This window comes from Papaver somniferum, chromosome 7 (assembly GCF_003573695.1).
Source record: "Papaver somniferum cultivar HN1 chromosome 7, ASM357369v1, whole genome shotgun sequence".
Classification (NCBI taxonomy): Eukaryota; Viridiplantae; Streptophyta; class Magnoliopsida; order Ranunculales; family Papaveraceae; genus Papaver; species Papaver somniferum.
The window spans coordinates 167,186,592-167,201,809 of NC_039364.1; the positions used below are offsets into that span (position 1 = coordinate 167,186,592).

Genomic DNA, 15,218 nt, shown 5'->3' on the forward strand with positions numbered 1-15,218 from the left:
AAATATTGTTGCAAAACTAAACGCCATAACTTCATTTCCCTGAGAAGGCCAGTAGGGCATATTAAAGCTGATGAACATCTGTAGATCACAAGAGAGTTCACTCCTTGCAATTTCATTGATTTGTTGGTCTTCCAGACAAAAGAATTTCACCTTCCAAAATAAGTTTAACCATCCACATAATTGCTGTATTAAAAATTCAAAATGAGGTCCATATATGATCTTGCTAGCTATTCAATTACTGCATGCTAATTAAATCATCAAACATAAATTTCTTATGTAATCTGATGGCCTTCATATTTACTCTTATTTTATTTTGCTATGCAACAGTTTAGGTCTTATCACAAGATTTTGTTTCCACGCGCTAAGCAAGTGAAAGGTGCATATGTAATTAGAAAAATTGCATTGTGATTTAACACTAGCTTAATTTTTCTAAAATAAGTACGCTTACAACTTGAGTTTGTCATTTAATATATATGAATTAATACTATTAACTAACACTTACTTGATCATTAATTACGTGATCCATGTCGTTTGCAATTTTGAAGCTCCACACTAAATGGATTTCTGTCATGAAAACCAAAAACTAAGATATACATATCAATGAACTTTACCAACCATTTCCATGAACCCATACTAAACATATTAATGTATCTTTATCAACCATCCCCTAGATTGTTCACTATTATTATTATAAATTATAGTGTTCACGGAGTTCTTCGATACACATTTTTTTTCTTCTTCTTTTTGTTTCATGTAATATTAATCAAATAGGGAATCCTGAATCAATCCTAATGTACATTTATTTATTTTTGCCTTAGTTTGTATGTACTTTTAAATACCACTCCACCATGGGCGGTCATTTCATTATATAATAGTTACCTTTCCTCCGATCACCACCATATACGCCAATCAGAATCTGACAGACAATAACAACTTTGTTTTATGCAGATACCTTTTGTGGTTGGAGGTTGAAGCATCTTCCGGTACTTCAATATTTTTGTTCATTAACATCGAAGATTTGTCGAAACACCAGCATCATATGTGGTAACCACCGGCAAGATATATGATCTCCAGTTAGGGTCCACCAATTGATCGCGACGTTCTTATTTACAGTGCTAATTTGCTAAAGGCTGTCAACGTTGAGGGTTGCCGTTGAATCCCTTATGAAGTGTGTTTCAGAAATACCTCATCATGGTAACTTCGTTGAATACCAACCTTGACAATGAACCATGGCACAAAAAAACCATGATTGTAGAATATTCATGTTGCAGTAATATGGTATTGGGCCCAAGTAGTTTCGACAAACAAGGGTCTGTTTTATGTTTGGATATTTGTAAAATGAACACTTCTCTGTGTCATTTTAGATATATTCTCTAAACATATACAATTATTTTCGATGATGTAGTAGTGAATATCTATAATACAAAACAGAAGAGGTTTTTGAGCTTTGGACGGTCGGATAACATTTTGAGAGACAAACGTTGCATCCGACCATCCCAGTCTCATCTTAGCGAAAAACATCTGACGGATGCAAGAGTTGTAACCTATAATCATTATGAATATATACATCTGAATATATACATCAATTGGGTTCTGTTATAATTAGGATCATAAATAAATGTTAAATTCAGTTAACCAAAAATAATTAAGGCTTTTGGCTTTAATTATGTCATTATTCTATTTTTTCATTGTATTCTCCATCTACAAATAAATAAATAAATGAATAACCAAAAAATTTCTCCAAATTAACAATAGAAAATTTTAATTAAATCCACAAAAATTAAATGAAAACTAAGTTAGTCTCCGAATACTGAAGGATTGTGCATAAAAAACCAATTATAGAGAAAATCCATGATAACAAGTTTTTTTTTTTTTTGTTAAATCATGCATCAAAAAGAAAAATAATTTATAAATAACAAAATCCTATAGCATACCTAGAAACAAATAGAAGCACAAAATTGTTTGTAAATGTCCTTGGTGATATGACGACGTTTGGTGGAAAGAATCACAACCAACATTTACATTCCTATGAATCAAACCTTCAATTAATAAACATGTACACAGAATCGTAGTTACATAACGAGTTTTACATGTTTTCTCCTCGACCACGTAGACACCACAAATCTGATATATGAAATCACTAAATCGCCCTTTCCAAATAATTTATTGATATGAGATGGAAAATCAAAGAATGAATTTAAAATCCATTCAGTTGATCAACACCACCTGAGAATTTGAAGGGTTTCACTAACTTTTGTGAAGTGAAAACCAGAGACGTAGCGGAGATCGATGAATATTCGAAGGAAGTTATTAATTTTGAGAAAGTCAGTATTTTTTAGGAGACAAAAAATATATACTCGCATATATTTTCGGCTGAATATTTATTTTAATACCTTCTCTGCAGATCTTTTTTTCCCTCTAATTTTTCGTATTTTTATTTTGGAATGGTAGGAAAAGCCAAAGGATCTATCTTACAAAAACCATTTGTTTTTTGTCCGATCCGACGGCTTTAAAAGGTGTTTTGTAAGAGATGGACGGCTTTCATTGATCTCAAAATGTAGAAAAACGAAGGAGACAAATCGTGGCTTAAAATGCACCTTTCTTCTACGCGCTCATCCAACGTCTCAAATTCGACTTCTTCTCTCTTAATTAGTTAATTTCCATCTGTAACGCCTGCCATTACTAGGGTTTTAATTTTGCTCCAGCTTTTCATCCATAACGGGTGAAATCAATAAGCACCATTATTATTCATGTTGATTCAAACCTGAATGCGTTACCAAAATAGAAGATACCCATTAACAATACCTCTATTTCTGCTTACCAATCATGTTCGACTATATAAACCCCCCAAAAGTTATCTTGCACAGTTTTTCAGTGGTTACCCATCTCATTTTTGTCTATCAAGATTTATGCATGTAAGTTTCCCTGATTTTGGTAATTTTTGAGGGAAATCTCCCTGATTTTGATATTGTTCCTAATCTTTTTGTTGATTTTCTCATCCTGGGTTTGGATTAATAAAGATGGATTAATCGGTCACTAGAGATGCGTGCTTCTCTCATCAGCGGTTTTGATTGTTCATCAATACAAAGATTGGTGTCCTGATTTGGGTGTTTCTGCACTTATCAATAACAACACCAAACCAGAATCATCATCAATAGAAAATGAAAATGAAAATGAAATTTCTTGGCTAGGAAACTCATATAAGGTAATTGAAATTTCTATGTTTGTGTGAATCTTCACGAGAATAGATAATTTTGAATTTCAAGTGAGGTTTGAATGCTATGCTACTTTTAATCAATCTCAAATTACATGGCTTTGTGGAATTTGAAGTTTCTATGGAGGATTGATGCTTGATATTTATTTTTTTAGTTACCTACTGTTGTAATCTTAATTCTCCCGTTTGGACCCCGTGATTTCTGATGGTGGTGTTGCTAATTCTTGACACAGGAACAAAGATTTTACACTTAGTGTAGCTACTGTCAACGTCATGATGGGGAATTTCTTGGATGGTAGCAGAGGCTCTTAGTGCCTACAAAAGTTAAGGTATATATGCACCATTCCGGAAATCTGTCTTCTATTGAAGTCTTCTCTGTTGTGAATTTTAAGAGCTTGATGGTTTTGTTTACCCTCATCATGTTTTTACATTCGGATCTACATTATGTGTACTGATCGTTAATGTTTGTTATAGGATTTTTATGTATCAATCTGGACCAGTTCTTGATCATTGTTTAGATAAAGGTTTTGTTTTTCTCTTTAAGGTTAGTATTGAATTTGAAAGCTTAGTTACGTTTGAAGTTTAGTTAAATTTGAAGTTTAGTTACGTTTGATATATAAGTGAGTGGTGGTGATTGTCAAGTTGAAGTTATTTTTCTTATTTCATCATTGTTTTTGATTGCGGGTTATTTCTCCTGCCCTTTTCATTGTTTAAGTCTTCTAGATTGTCATCTAGAAGACTTTTGCTCATTACTTGCGCGAACCCTACTCATTATTTGCCTTTAATAAGTTGCATGTTTTTAGTCATTACCCACTTTACCACTCGCTCGCTTGAGTGGTTCATTATTTGTTTAATGAGATTGTTAAAAGCTATTATAGTTATTGCAATTTCTGCTAAAAGATTCACAAGACAAAAACTTCGAGTGCAAAGAAGCCGAATCAGTACGTATAATGGTGGAACTTATTACAACTGTTAATTTGTTCATCCACTTCGAGTTTATGGGTAACCATAACAATCTTAGAGTTAGAGTGCATTTTAAGCCACGATTTGTCTCTTTCGTTTTTCTGCATTTTGAGAGCAATGAAAGCCGTCCATCTCTTAGAAAACACCTTTTAAAGCAGTGAAAATTGATGTTTCGGTTTCGCTTATGTATCCTCCAGTTCAATTATAGTATTATACACATTTTAAACCTCCATCCGTTAGTTAAACATCCAATGTTGTTACAGAGTCACTTATATGATAGCGTTTTGTTTACATCTACCTTTAGAGAAGTCAGCTGAATAGTTCTTTATACCATGTTTTCATTGTGTAAGATACATATTGGAATAAACCAATGACGTATTCTTCTTTTTGGTTCTCTTGAAACACACATATTGAAATGTTAACCTGTCAGTTGTATTGGTACAAGGTTTTACATTCAATTCAGTATGAAGGGATTATTTTAAGTAATACTGGTGTGTTTGGGCGAACATGTTAAAATTGGCTAGTTTTTTTTTTTTTTCCTGTATTCTTTTAGTAAATTTCAATCAGTTACAAAGAACTTATTGTACTCTGCTTCTGTATATCATATGTCTTAAATTGGTAACTTTGAGTCACCACTAACTCTTTTCAGTGGTAGTTGTTTTTTTAAAAGATGAAGAAGACCGAATGAAAGACCAAAAAGTAGCAGACATGAAGGAAGAACACTTGGGGCAATTACAACAATAAAATGGACCCAACAAAACAGTGTAAGGATATGCAACCTATAAGTGGAAGATAAAAAGCTAGCAAAAGAAATCAACATGAAGTGCAAGCCAAGCACCCAGAATAACAGTCCACCAATCCTATTTAGACCATCATGTAGATTTTGTTTATATTTTTTTCATTAATTTGAATGTATATCCCTAAGGCGTGGGTGGATGGATTAGCGGTAGTTTCCCTCTATCTTTCACCGGTGAGAAGAGGGAAGGGAAAAATATACCCAGACACTTATGTTTTTACAAAACACAGTGCAATAAAGTTTCTCAACCTGTGGTTTGCAATTCATTTCCAAGAGAAAAAAAAAAAACAATTTAATTTGTTTTTGTTAAACTTGCTAATTGTTTTACTGTTCTGTTTGATAATCTACATTTGCAAGGAAATTTCTCAAACTGGTAATTTATTTATGTCCTTTCAGCTCCAAACAATTCTTCTGGTTCGGATTTGAAGCTAGGATAGAACTACTAGAAATGATGGTTCTACATCAAAAGTTCGCAGCTTTCTAAAAATAACTTACAAAAAAGGCTTCTAAGAGTGGCACTGATGGTAAGGGAAATAGTGTGTCAGCATCAATTCGTGAAGAGAGAAAGATGGGTGAGAACTGAGAAGTCAGTTCAGCCCAAGATTTAGTGGGGCTAACCGGTTCTGTTTGGTGTCCCTTAGCAGAAAAGACCACTAGCAGTTCCCTGGATGAGGATCTGTGCTTTCACGTTCAGTAAGCCAAAGTCGAGCCCGCGTAACCTCAGATGCAGATTTTGATGACAAGTTTGGTGTTGATGAAGGAACACTTTACTGCAATTTGCTACTTTCACGGCATATGTTTATATAACTGAGGTAGGCCACAGTTTTGGTGATGTCATATATCCATCTTCCGACAGTCATGAAGATGCAAATTCAATTCTTCACCCGCATCGAGGGATCAAAAAATTTTTTTGTTCGTATAATCGCGGTTTTTATCTGTTAGAATCACAGGGAAAAAACATTCCAAGTCTATCGAAGAACATTGGAAGAGAACGGTGGGTGACTAAGAAAAAAAATCCAACAAGCAGGGATTTAAGGGTCAGGAGAAACCGCGAAAGTAGGTTAGTGATGCTGTGTTATCAACTCACACTTTTTTTTACTCGGCATTATCAACTCACACTGTTAAGGATGTCGGAATGAACATCCAGAAGCAAAATAAAAATGAAATGTCTACGGAGCTTTTTTCCTAGACCAAATTTTTATATAAAAACCCTCCAATAAAATTGAATCAGAAACTCATAAAAATCACTCGAAAATTCATGTTTCGCAAAATTACTTTTTACTACTTTTTTCTATCACGATCCAAAAAAATATAGTTTTTTTTTCTCTCTTCGGAATAAATATTAGTGAAAAATCAAATTTTCACATATAATTAATTTTAACAAAATCTTCCAGTTTTCAACTATAACAACGCTAAGTGTGATTCGGAAAAAAATAGTTTTTCTTTCAGCTTTTTGCTCGCAGTAACTTTCGTAAGAAATGTTGGTAAAGATTCCAAGTTTCAGTAACAGCCAAAATTTGTGACTACTGACAAGTGAAAATTTCAACCAATAATAATGCATTAGATAAGAAGAATTAGTAAAATATCGTTAAATTAACGAACTGATGATATATAGAAACAAAAATAAAATAAAATAATAAATCATTTTAGAAAGTAATTATACCACAATTCACAAATATTTTACTATGTAAAACAATTAATATCAATAAAGGGATCCAGATCCTCTGTGCCCAAAATCCCCTGTACCCTATGTGCCCGGCCAATGATATTCCGACATTTGTTTTTTATTAATCCCGGTAACTAACGGTTTGTTTCTCCCGTAATTGATGCTTAATTAAGGGAAGAATATATACAAATATAAAGACTTACCATAATTAAGGATAATCACGGGGAGAAACAAAACAACTTAACCACATTTGATCAGAAAAATAAAAACAGTAGCAAATTCTCACCCTTATTCCCATCGATGATTGGGATCATAATACTGCAGTGACATTCAAGATGCATGTTGGATATTGACGACACATTTATGTTTGAATCAACCCTCCTGATTTCTAGTTACTAAATATATTCGTTTTGAAACACATTTTACATCACGGAATTAAATTACATAAGTTAATGAATTGTGGAGGATGATGAATGAAACATATCATAACAGTACTTATGAAGATCATGCTCTGTAATGATCGACTGATAGAGTATATACATTTAGCATTTGATTGATATTGATCCAATAATGTACTTAGAATATCAAGCTAGCTCCTTAACAATCAAAAAATGGAAGAGCTAGAAAATGAATAGCAAAGAATATATACAGGATCTAACATATAATTACTTTTCGTAATTAGTGAGGTTTAAATACGGTAGAATATAAGCGGTTAGTTAACGTCAACCAGGCAAGACAGATGTCGCGCACACATTTGTTGGTACAGAGGGTACAGAGAAGTCCTGGCACAGACGATCTGAACGCACCGGAACCGGTATTATCGGCGATATCTCAGCCATTTCCGCCGATGTTAACTACATTGTTCCGTGCATTTTTTGTTGTTGTTGTGTGTGTGTGTTTCTAAGGCCTGTATGGGTAACCCGGGAAAGGAAACCGTTATGAGAAACCATTCACTAAACTAAATTGTTATTACGTCTCATAACAACTTCATTCCGAATTCAACTGCATCTACGTGGCTCTAAGAAGTTCCCGCTAGATCGAAAGTAACTACCAAAGTGGGGAGTCCTTGAAAGATGAACGGTTCTGAAAACAACTTAAATCTTCATTTTCTGAAACACTGCAAAACTTCTTCTTCTTTCCCTAAAAATTAAATTATTTTTGTATCCGATATGTGAGATGAAGAAAATTCGAGATACCCACATAAATATCATAGCTAAGGATGATGCTAACAATAATATTAAGGAAGGTGATTGTAAGATAAACAGAAAGAATTATTATGAACTATCTTTGTCTTTGATGTTCTCTCTCTGGTGTTTTGTATTTTTGTTCTACTCTCGATTTGGTCATAGCCATGAAAATGGAGGTACACATTTTCTTCATTTTTCATTTTCTATAATGCCCATGCATGTTTTCTTTTCTAATGTATTTTTTGTTTAGAGATTTCATATGCTGGTTTCCACCATGAATCTAATTATATACCCATTATTTCTGATCATAAGTAAACCGTTTTCTTCATGTTTCTACAGTTTCTTAGATTTAGTATCACATTGAAGCACAATTTATTCCCGGACAAACTCTCTGATCTTTTTTCATTTAATTTCTGACGCATTGTTCCATTTTATTATGAATTCCGCTACTAAATAAATAAATAATGTAAAAATACTGGTGCTCGCAAGAAATTAGAGAAAAGAACGTAAACTACATGTTTGTAGCAATGTTCTAAAACTATGCATTTGAGAATAGAAGCTGCATATTGATGTTGAAGTTTTTTTACACCTGAAGAAGGAATGCTGCTCAGTTTATCCTTTCTACTACTACTACAATGACAATTTGGCGAATCATGATTTTGTCTCTGCAGATCCTAACTTCTCCATTCGGGAAAAAAACAAACTAGAAGAGATAGTATGGAGTTTTCTAGGTAATTATTCAGCCATAGAGTGCAAGACTCATCCACAAGTGCAACAAGACAATGCTAGTAAAATAGTGCAAGAACAGAATAATGATAGAGCTTCTAGATCAACTTATCTTGGTCTCGATGAATTCCGGACCAAAGCAATGCAAGGAAAAGTAGAAGAAGTAGATTGTCAGCTTGGAAACATTACCCATCGGCTTGAGCCTGATGGAACAGAGTACAACTACGCATCTGCTTCTAAGGGAGCGAAAGTCTTAGGTCATAACAAAGAAACAAAAGGTGCAAGTAATATCCTTGGGAAGGATCAAGATAAATATTTACGAAATCCATGTTCTGTCGGAGATAAATTTGTTGTCATCGAGCTCTCAGAAGAAACACTTGTTGATGCAATCAAGATAGCTAATTTCGAGCACCATTCTTCTAATTTCAAGGATTTTGAATTTTCCGGTAGTTTGACATATCCGACGGAGACATGGACTCCACTAGGGAAATTTGTAGCTGCAAACGTCAAACATGCGCAGAGGTTCATGCTGACTGAACCCAAATGGGTAAGGTACTTGAGGTTGAAGTTGCTTAGTCACTATGGGTCAGAGTTCTATTGTACGTTGAGTATATTAGAGGTTTATGGCATTGATGCAATCGAGAGGATGCTTGAAGATCTCATTGTGGTTTCCCAAGGGACAGTCCCTAACCAATCTACGGATCCCAAATTGTCAGGAAATCCATCCTTGGGACCGGAAGAGGGTTCATTTGATAACGAGCGATCTATTCAAGTTTCTAATGGGCTTGGTTATTCTAGTAAAGGTAACGAAAAGGTCGAGGAAGAGCAAAAGGACTACAAGGAGAGCGGCAAAACTGCACCCTTGAAAAAAATGGTCTCTAATCATGTAACCGAAGTTAGGCAGCCAAATGGGAGAGTGCCTGGTGATACCGTTCTAAAGATCTTAATGCAAAAGGTTAGGTCATTAGAGGTGAACTTATCAGTTCTACAAGAGTATATCAAAGAACTTAATAGGAGGAATGAGGATGTTTTGCCCGAGCTTGAAAAGGAGTTAACCCGGAGTTCTTTGCTTCTGGAGAAAGCGAAGTTCGAAATCAGAGTTCTAACCGACTGGAAAGAGGCTACGGTAAGAGAACTCTTCATTCCTGGTGATTTTGAGAATGTTCACAAGGTAATGAAATTCCTATATTCGACGGGTGTTTAGGCTGTTGCTTTCTTTTTATTAGGAGAGAGCACATATTGATCTGGACTCGTGGAAATCTGTCGTAACATCTCAAGTAGATATATTAGTCAGAGAAAATGCCATGCTCAGGTATGTTCAAACTTCATTCACTCCTGCCTAAATATTTGACATCTCTTTTGCATATTGATTAATTTCTGATTTTCACACTTATATTGATCACGGCAGATTGGACGTTGAAAGGGTTTTAAAAGATCAAGCAAGTTTAGCAAACAAAGAAGTTGCCGTGCTAGCAGTGAGTTTTTTCTTTGCGTGTGTCGCAGTTCTCAGGCTAGTTTCTGAGCAAGTCTTAATGTATTTTAGTGACTTCAATAATAAGTCTCGCTCAATTCGCAGAGCAAGTTCAGGCTGGGTTTTAATTTTAGTTAGCAGTAGTTTAACGACATTCATCACCTTACTCTACAGCTAAAATTCCATCTCTTTATAATTAATAGTCGGCTGTACTCAGCTTGTGACATACCTTTGTGAGGTTTATTTAGTCAAATCTCAGTGTCAGTGAGTGATTGAAAACATGTTGGTCTCGGTGTAACTCTGCTGATAAGATCAAATGAAGCAATTTTAGAGAGACCCAAAAAAATTGTTAATACACTTATTATTTTGTCAATAGTTTTCGTTTTGATCAAAAAACCAAATCTTGGACTCGAGGCAAAGATTCATCAGGAATTTTTTCTTCCTTTTTTGGTCCCAACCGCATATTGATAGCTTGCAACGTGTCTGTCAACCAGGAGGAGAAAAAAATGGGCTGAAAGAGACGCAATTCCAGTAAACAAGGATTGGTAGTAGACACTTTCTCTAGAGAACCGTAGTAGCTAAAATTCTAACTCTACATCTCATACCACCCAACATCTAACGAATAAACAACCAAAGATGATAGCATAAACAAGAATCATACTCCCTCCGTTTCGTTTTTATAGGCCGGTTTGGGATAGCGGCGTGATTAAGGATTTTATTAGTCTGCCGTTCTTTTTATGTGTTTTTTCCATTTTTGCGCTTACCCAATAAATTCCGCTCTCCAAAATTGAAACCGAGAACAACCAAATTCAAAACTTCTCTCTGAAATTGAAACTGAGAAAACAACTCTTCCAAATTCAAAATTCGTGTGTTTTCTGGATCTGTTGAATTGAATTAAAGATGGGGAAAGGATGAATCAGATTGTTTAAGAGAGTTTAAAGTTGATAAAGAATTTTGATTAACTAAAGAAGAAGTTGAGAAGCGTCGTCAGATTGTTCAAGGGTTCGAATGAATTTGAGAAACATGACGGTCCTTCGATTTGGAGTTTGGTTTTAGATCAGTTTAATGATACTCTAGTTAGGGTTTTACTTGTTGCTGCTGTTATTTCGTTTGTTTTAGCTTGGTATGATGGTGATGAAGGAGAACTGTGTTGATGAATTCCAGCTGATATGAAAGTATTGAATGTGAGTGAAATGGGTTTTGATGAATTCCAGCTGATATGAAAGTATTGAATCCGAGTGAACTGTGTTGATGAATTCCAGCTATTATTCTCAGTGTGTGTCAATGGGGATTCACCCTTTAAGTGTTTGATAAAATTACCGAGTGAAATGGGTTTTGACTTAAATCAAATTCCTGTGGATAATCTATCTCAAGGTAATTTCCCATCTCCAATTACAATTCCATCTCCAATTATAATTCAATCTCCAACTATTAATGATTCAAATCAATATTGTCTCATCGATTTAAACGAATGTACCCGGAAGAAAGTGATGAAGAAGAAGAAGAAGAAGAAGAAGATTTATACAACAAGATAATGCAAAACCACATGCCCACGAGAATGATAAATTTTTTTATGGAAGCGGTTAGAAGTTATGGGTTAGATATCGAGTTGTTGTGTCAACCTCCAAACAGCCCCGACTTGAATGTTTTAGAATGGGTTCTTCAGCGCTATATCTGCACTTCATCATACTGATGCTCCAACTACAGTAGATGAGTTTATCGCAAGTGTTGCGAGAGCGTTTGAAAGTTTCTCGGTTGAAGACGCAAATAATGTTTTCATAACATTACAATCTTGCATGAAGGAGATTCTTAGAATCAAGGGTGGGATTCACTACAAGATTCCTCATATGCATAAATGGTGTTTAATTAGAGATGGACAACTCCCAAATGTACTTGAGTGTGATCCTCAAGTATTGAATGAGGCCAGGGAATTTATGAGAAAGTATGAAATTATGCAAGAAAGTTCTTCAGGTATGTGATTTCAAACTTGTTTTTCGCTTATTTTGACTAGCTAGGTGTTAACTCCTTGTCGGAAGAAAGAAGGTTTTAATATTGCACCACCTTCTATGTACTCTGCAGTCTTTTCCTTGTAGCTAAAAACACCTTTGTACTATGATGTTTTTGCAGAGAGCCAAATCTATCAATAAATTGAAGATAGCACAGCTCATGGACCTCCCTCCAGTAGCAATTGTATGCGGGTTAGCAGGAAAGCATTGCACAGAGGTCTATTATCCGAAGCCACTGCTTGAGCTATATAGGAGAAGCATCCATATTCGTCCACCTCGTGATTCAGCACCCAAGCCACCTGAACCAGTAAGCTTATTATCTCTTGCTTGATTTCGTACATCTGCAGCTCTGCATCTTTTTCACCAAACATTTAGATTTGAATTTATAGTAGTTGTTCTTTTAACACATTGTGATAAATTTGAATTTATAGTAGTTGCAGAATGCAAAATTTTCTAGATATCAAGCAAAGCCCTTAGTCCCAGAATTTGTACAATTGACCAAATAAGTCTGATGAATTATGTTTTTGCTAATAAATCAAAACCGACTCCACCTCAAGTTGGTTTTGGACGTCTGGATCATCAGATCATTACAAGTTCTTGGATGTGCTGATTTTGAGGTGTGGATGATTAAAAAGACAATATCTGCATTGCATACCAGTCAGTTCCTGGTCAGCTTTGTATTAGTTTTAGTAGTTCTTATAACTGTTGTGTAACTGTTGCCATCTTAGATTCTCAGAACGAGTGCTTTTCAAGCTCACTGTCACAATGAATTTGCAGTCGGGTTCTCTTAAATAGGGTGGGTCTGAACTTCATTTGAGAAGGAATTTATTGAGCAGACTCGGTCTAAGTTTAAGAGTCTAGTTTTGAACTTTGTGTAGTGAGTTTCATTTCCATGATGGTCCGACTGTGAAGTTCGTTTCTGGGATGTTCAATGATATACGTATGGAGTATTATGGCTGTATCATACTAGTTTGGGGACTTATTTTGTCCACTCTACATGAATGCACAAGGATCTATGTATCTGTCATGAGTCGGTTGTTTGCTGATTCATAAAGTAGTAAACATTTATATAAGTTCCTTCTTTGTTTTTCATTTTTGGATGGTACAACAGTACAATAATAGACTTGTTAATTTTTGTATCTCCTCTCAAGGTCATGGCGCTGATTCATTTACACAGAGAATACATTCTCTTTAAAATTAATTGCATTATGCAGAGCAGTTAAAGTTAAGGTTGAGTCAGTGTCACACCATGTTCTATAGTACTCAAGTATACTTCTTAGCTAAAGTGGCATTGTATTGTTCGTATATGCACGTCTGCAGAAGATGCATGGTAGAATACACAAGTGGTCTACTACTGTGTAATAAATTTGTGCCTTATGTCGGTATAGGGGAATCAGGTGCCATGATTGCAGACTGCAGTAGTAGTCTTCTTCTTTTTGCCTCTCTTTTCTCTGGCTGTAATCTCTTGATTTACCTTTTTTCATCTTGAATCTACCTTTTTCGAGTAATCTCACACCAGGTTCTGTAAATATCTTTGGTTCGATGGGATTATATGCTACTTATAATTTCTGAGTAAGCATTACCATGATTTCGTACTTGCAGGTGAGAAAGCATCTTGTTAGCGATGCATGAGTCCTGGTTTTTCTTACCAACATTTCTGAGTTTTAGGTGGTTTGAACAAGCCTACTAATAAGACACACCAGTCCACAATTTTTCTAGTTTATTTGTTCTAGTTTTCGGTTTCTTTTTTTGGGTTTCAATGGAGTTTTAGTATTGATTTTGTCTCTTTGTGTGTTCTGATTAGGTCGTTCCGCTTATCCCAATGGAAGAAAACAATGGCTTTGGTGCTCAATGGTTAAGGCCATTACTGGAAGCAAACTATTTCATTCCTTGTAGTGACCATGGGGAAGAAATATCTAAAAGTGAATGCAAATATTTTTGCTTGGATTGTATGGGTAAATCCATTTGTTCTTACTGTCTGATTCATCATAGAGAACATCGCATTGTTGAAGTAAGTTCTCTCAGTTTTTTGGTTTTTTTTTTGATTTTTGAAAACCCACTTCGAAGATTGAACTCTTATTAACATTTGTGTTCCACCAATTGCAGATAAGGAGGTCTAACTACCACAACGTTATAAGGGTTAATGAAGTTCAGAAGCACATAGACATTTCTGGTGTTCAACATTATGTAATCAACAATGCTGAAATTGTTTTTCTCAACGAACGCCCTCAATTAAGACATGGTAAAGGAGTTACAAATACATGTGAAATTTGTGCCAGGACCTTGCTTGATTCATTCAGATTTTGTTCTTTGGGTTGTAAGGTAATTTTCACTCAACTATACACAGAACCCATCACTTGAGTGGCGCTATAGGTTACGCATCAGCTCCCGTATTGAAAATATTTGAATAATTGTGTCTGCACATACGTACAGGCGAAGAAGATGATGTATGCTGTCGAAAAGCTATGGAATCTGTGGAAAAGCTTTCCAAGTAAACATGTCAGATCAAGAACTTCAATCAGGCCACTTTGATATTTGTTCAGGTTGCAGGATAGCAATAAGGAAAACATCAAATTGGTTTGCACTAAAGAAAAGCCTTTGCCAAGGAGGAAAATACAGAAAAGGAGTCTGTACAGGAAAAGGAAAGGGAGGAAAGCGTTAACAGTTCGCCAACCAGTTTTTTTCCTTATGCAGTCCAATTGTTCTTACTCAATTGAAGTCCAGATATTGTATTCATGGTGACTCATTCTTTAACAAAAACTTCTAGTACTCCATTGAAGTCTAGAGATTGTATTCATGATGATTTATCAACAAAAACTCATTTCAATAAAAAACACTTCCTGTACAAATTTTACGGAGTACAAGGGATTATAGAAATGATTCATTTTCCATTGCACACGTAATTAGACCCGAGTACAAGCTTATGCACTAATCATTTTAAGACTAAACTGAATCTACTCGCATTACAAAATTACCATCCATTATCACTCACAACATTTCCTTACCACCCAATTCCAAATTCTGCAACACAGTGCAACACAACTTGAAACTCCAGTAGCTCAGTTGTGAATCACTACCATTCAACTAATACCAAACCCATCAACATCATTATTAACTCCATAACCTCTTTCATATCCTGGAAATTACACAACCACTACCAACAAAGTACTCAGAGTTGCTGATGGACGT

The 15,218-nt window shown here is 35.1% G+C and overlaps 2 protein-coding genes and 1 long non-coding RNA gene across 7 annotated transcripts; all 3 read left to right on the plus strand.

Moving 5' to 3' along the window:
• Positions 1–2,468: 2,468 nt before the first annotated feature.
• On the plus strand, positions 2,469–5,237 carry LOC113299012. 5 transcript variants are annotated; one of them, XR_003334543.1, is made up of 5 exons: positions 2,469–2,915; positions 3,021–3,205; positions 3,448–3,543; positions 3,689–3,758; positions 4,833–5,237. It is a non-coding gene; the product is annotated as an uncharacterized LOC113299012 (long non-coding RNA). The 5 variants fall into 5 exon arrangements; XR_003334541.1 differs by having other exon boundaries at positions 3,448–3,758; XR_003334544.1 differs by lacking the exon at positions 3,689–3,758 and having other exon boundaries at positions 4,827–5,237.
• A 2,401-nt stretch (positions 5,238–7,638) lies between these two features.
• Positions 7,639–10,369, plus strand: LOC113299010 (SUN domain-containing protein 5-like). Its single transcript, XM_026547934.1, has 4 exons — positions 7,639–8,002; positions 8,498–9,678; positions 9,779–9,864; positions 9,961–10,369. Exons 1-4 carry the CDS (start codon positions 7,816–7,818, stop codon positions 10,199–10,201), a joined length of 1,695 nt encoding a protein of 564 aa, XP_026403719.1. The 5' UTR covers positions 7,639–7,815; the 3' UTR covers positions 10,202–10,369.
• A 175-nt stretch (positions 10,370–10,544) lies between these two features.
• Positions 10,545–14,874, plus strand: LOC113299011. Its single transcript, XM_026547935.1, has 6 exons — positions 10,545–11,397; positions 11,512–11,994; positions 12,151–12,336; positions 13,834–14,040; positions 14,136–14,351; positions 14,463–14,874. The coding sequence occupies exons 2-6, from the start codon at positions 11,968–11,970 to the stop codon at positions 14,559–14,561; spliced, it is 735 nt and encodes a 244-aa protein (XP_026403720.1). The 5' UTR covers positions 10,545–11,397; positions 11,512–11,967; the 3' UTR covers positions 14,562–14,874.
• The last annotated feature ends 344 nt before the right edge of the window (positions 14,875–15,218 follow it).

Excerpts from the sequence above, each read along its gene's own strand:
- LOC113299010 (XM_026547934.1), top strand. The coding sequence starts at position 7,816 with ATGAAGAAAATTCGAGATACCCACATAAATATCATAGCTAAGGATGAT. Across the intron at positions 9,679-9,778 it reads CCGACTGGAAAGAGGCTACG|GAGAGAGCACATATTGATCT; the intron begins GTAAGAGAACTC and ends TCTTTTTATTAG. Across the intron at positions 9,865-9,960 it reads AGAGAAAATGCCATGCTCAG|ATTGGACGTTGAAAGGGTTT; the intron begins GTATGTTCAAAC and ends TGATCACGGCAG.
- LOC113299011 (XM_026547935.1), top strand. The coding sequence starts at position 11,968 with ATGAAATTATGCAAGAAAGTTCTTCAG. Across the intron at positions 12,337-13,833 it reads CACCCAAGCCACCTGAACCA|GTCGTTCCGCTTATCCCAAT; the intron begins GTAAGCTTATTA and ends TGTTCTGATTAG. Across the intron at positions 14,352-14,462 it reads TTTGTTCTTTGGGTTGTAAG|GCGAAGAAGATGATGTATGC; the intron begins GTAATTTTCACT and ends ACATACGTACAG.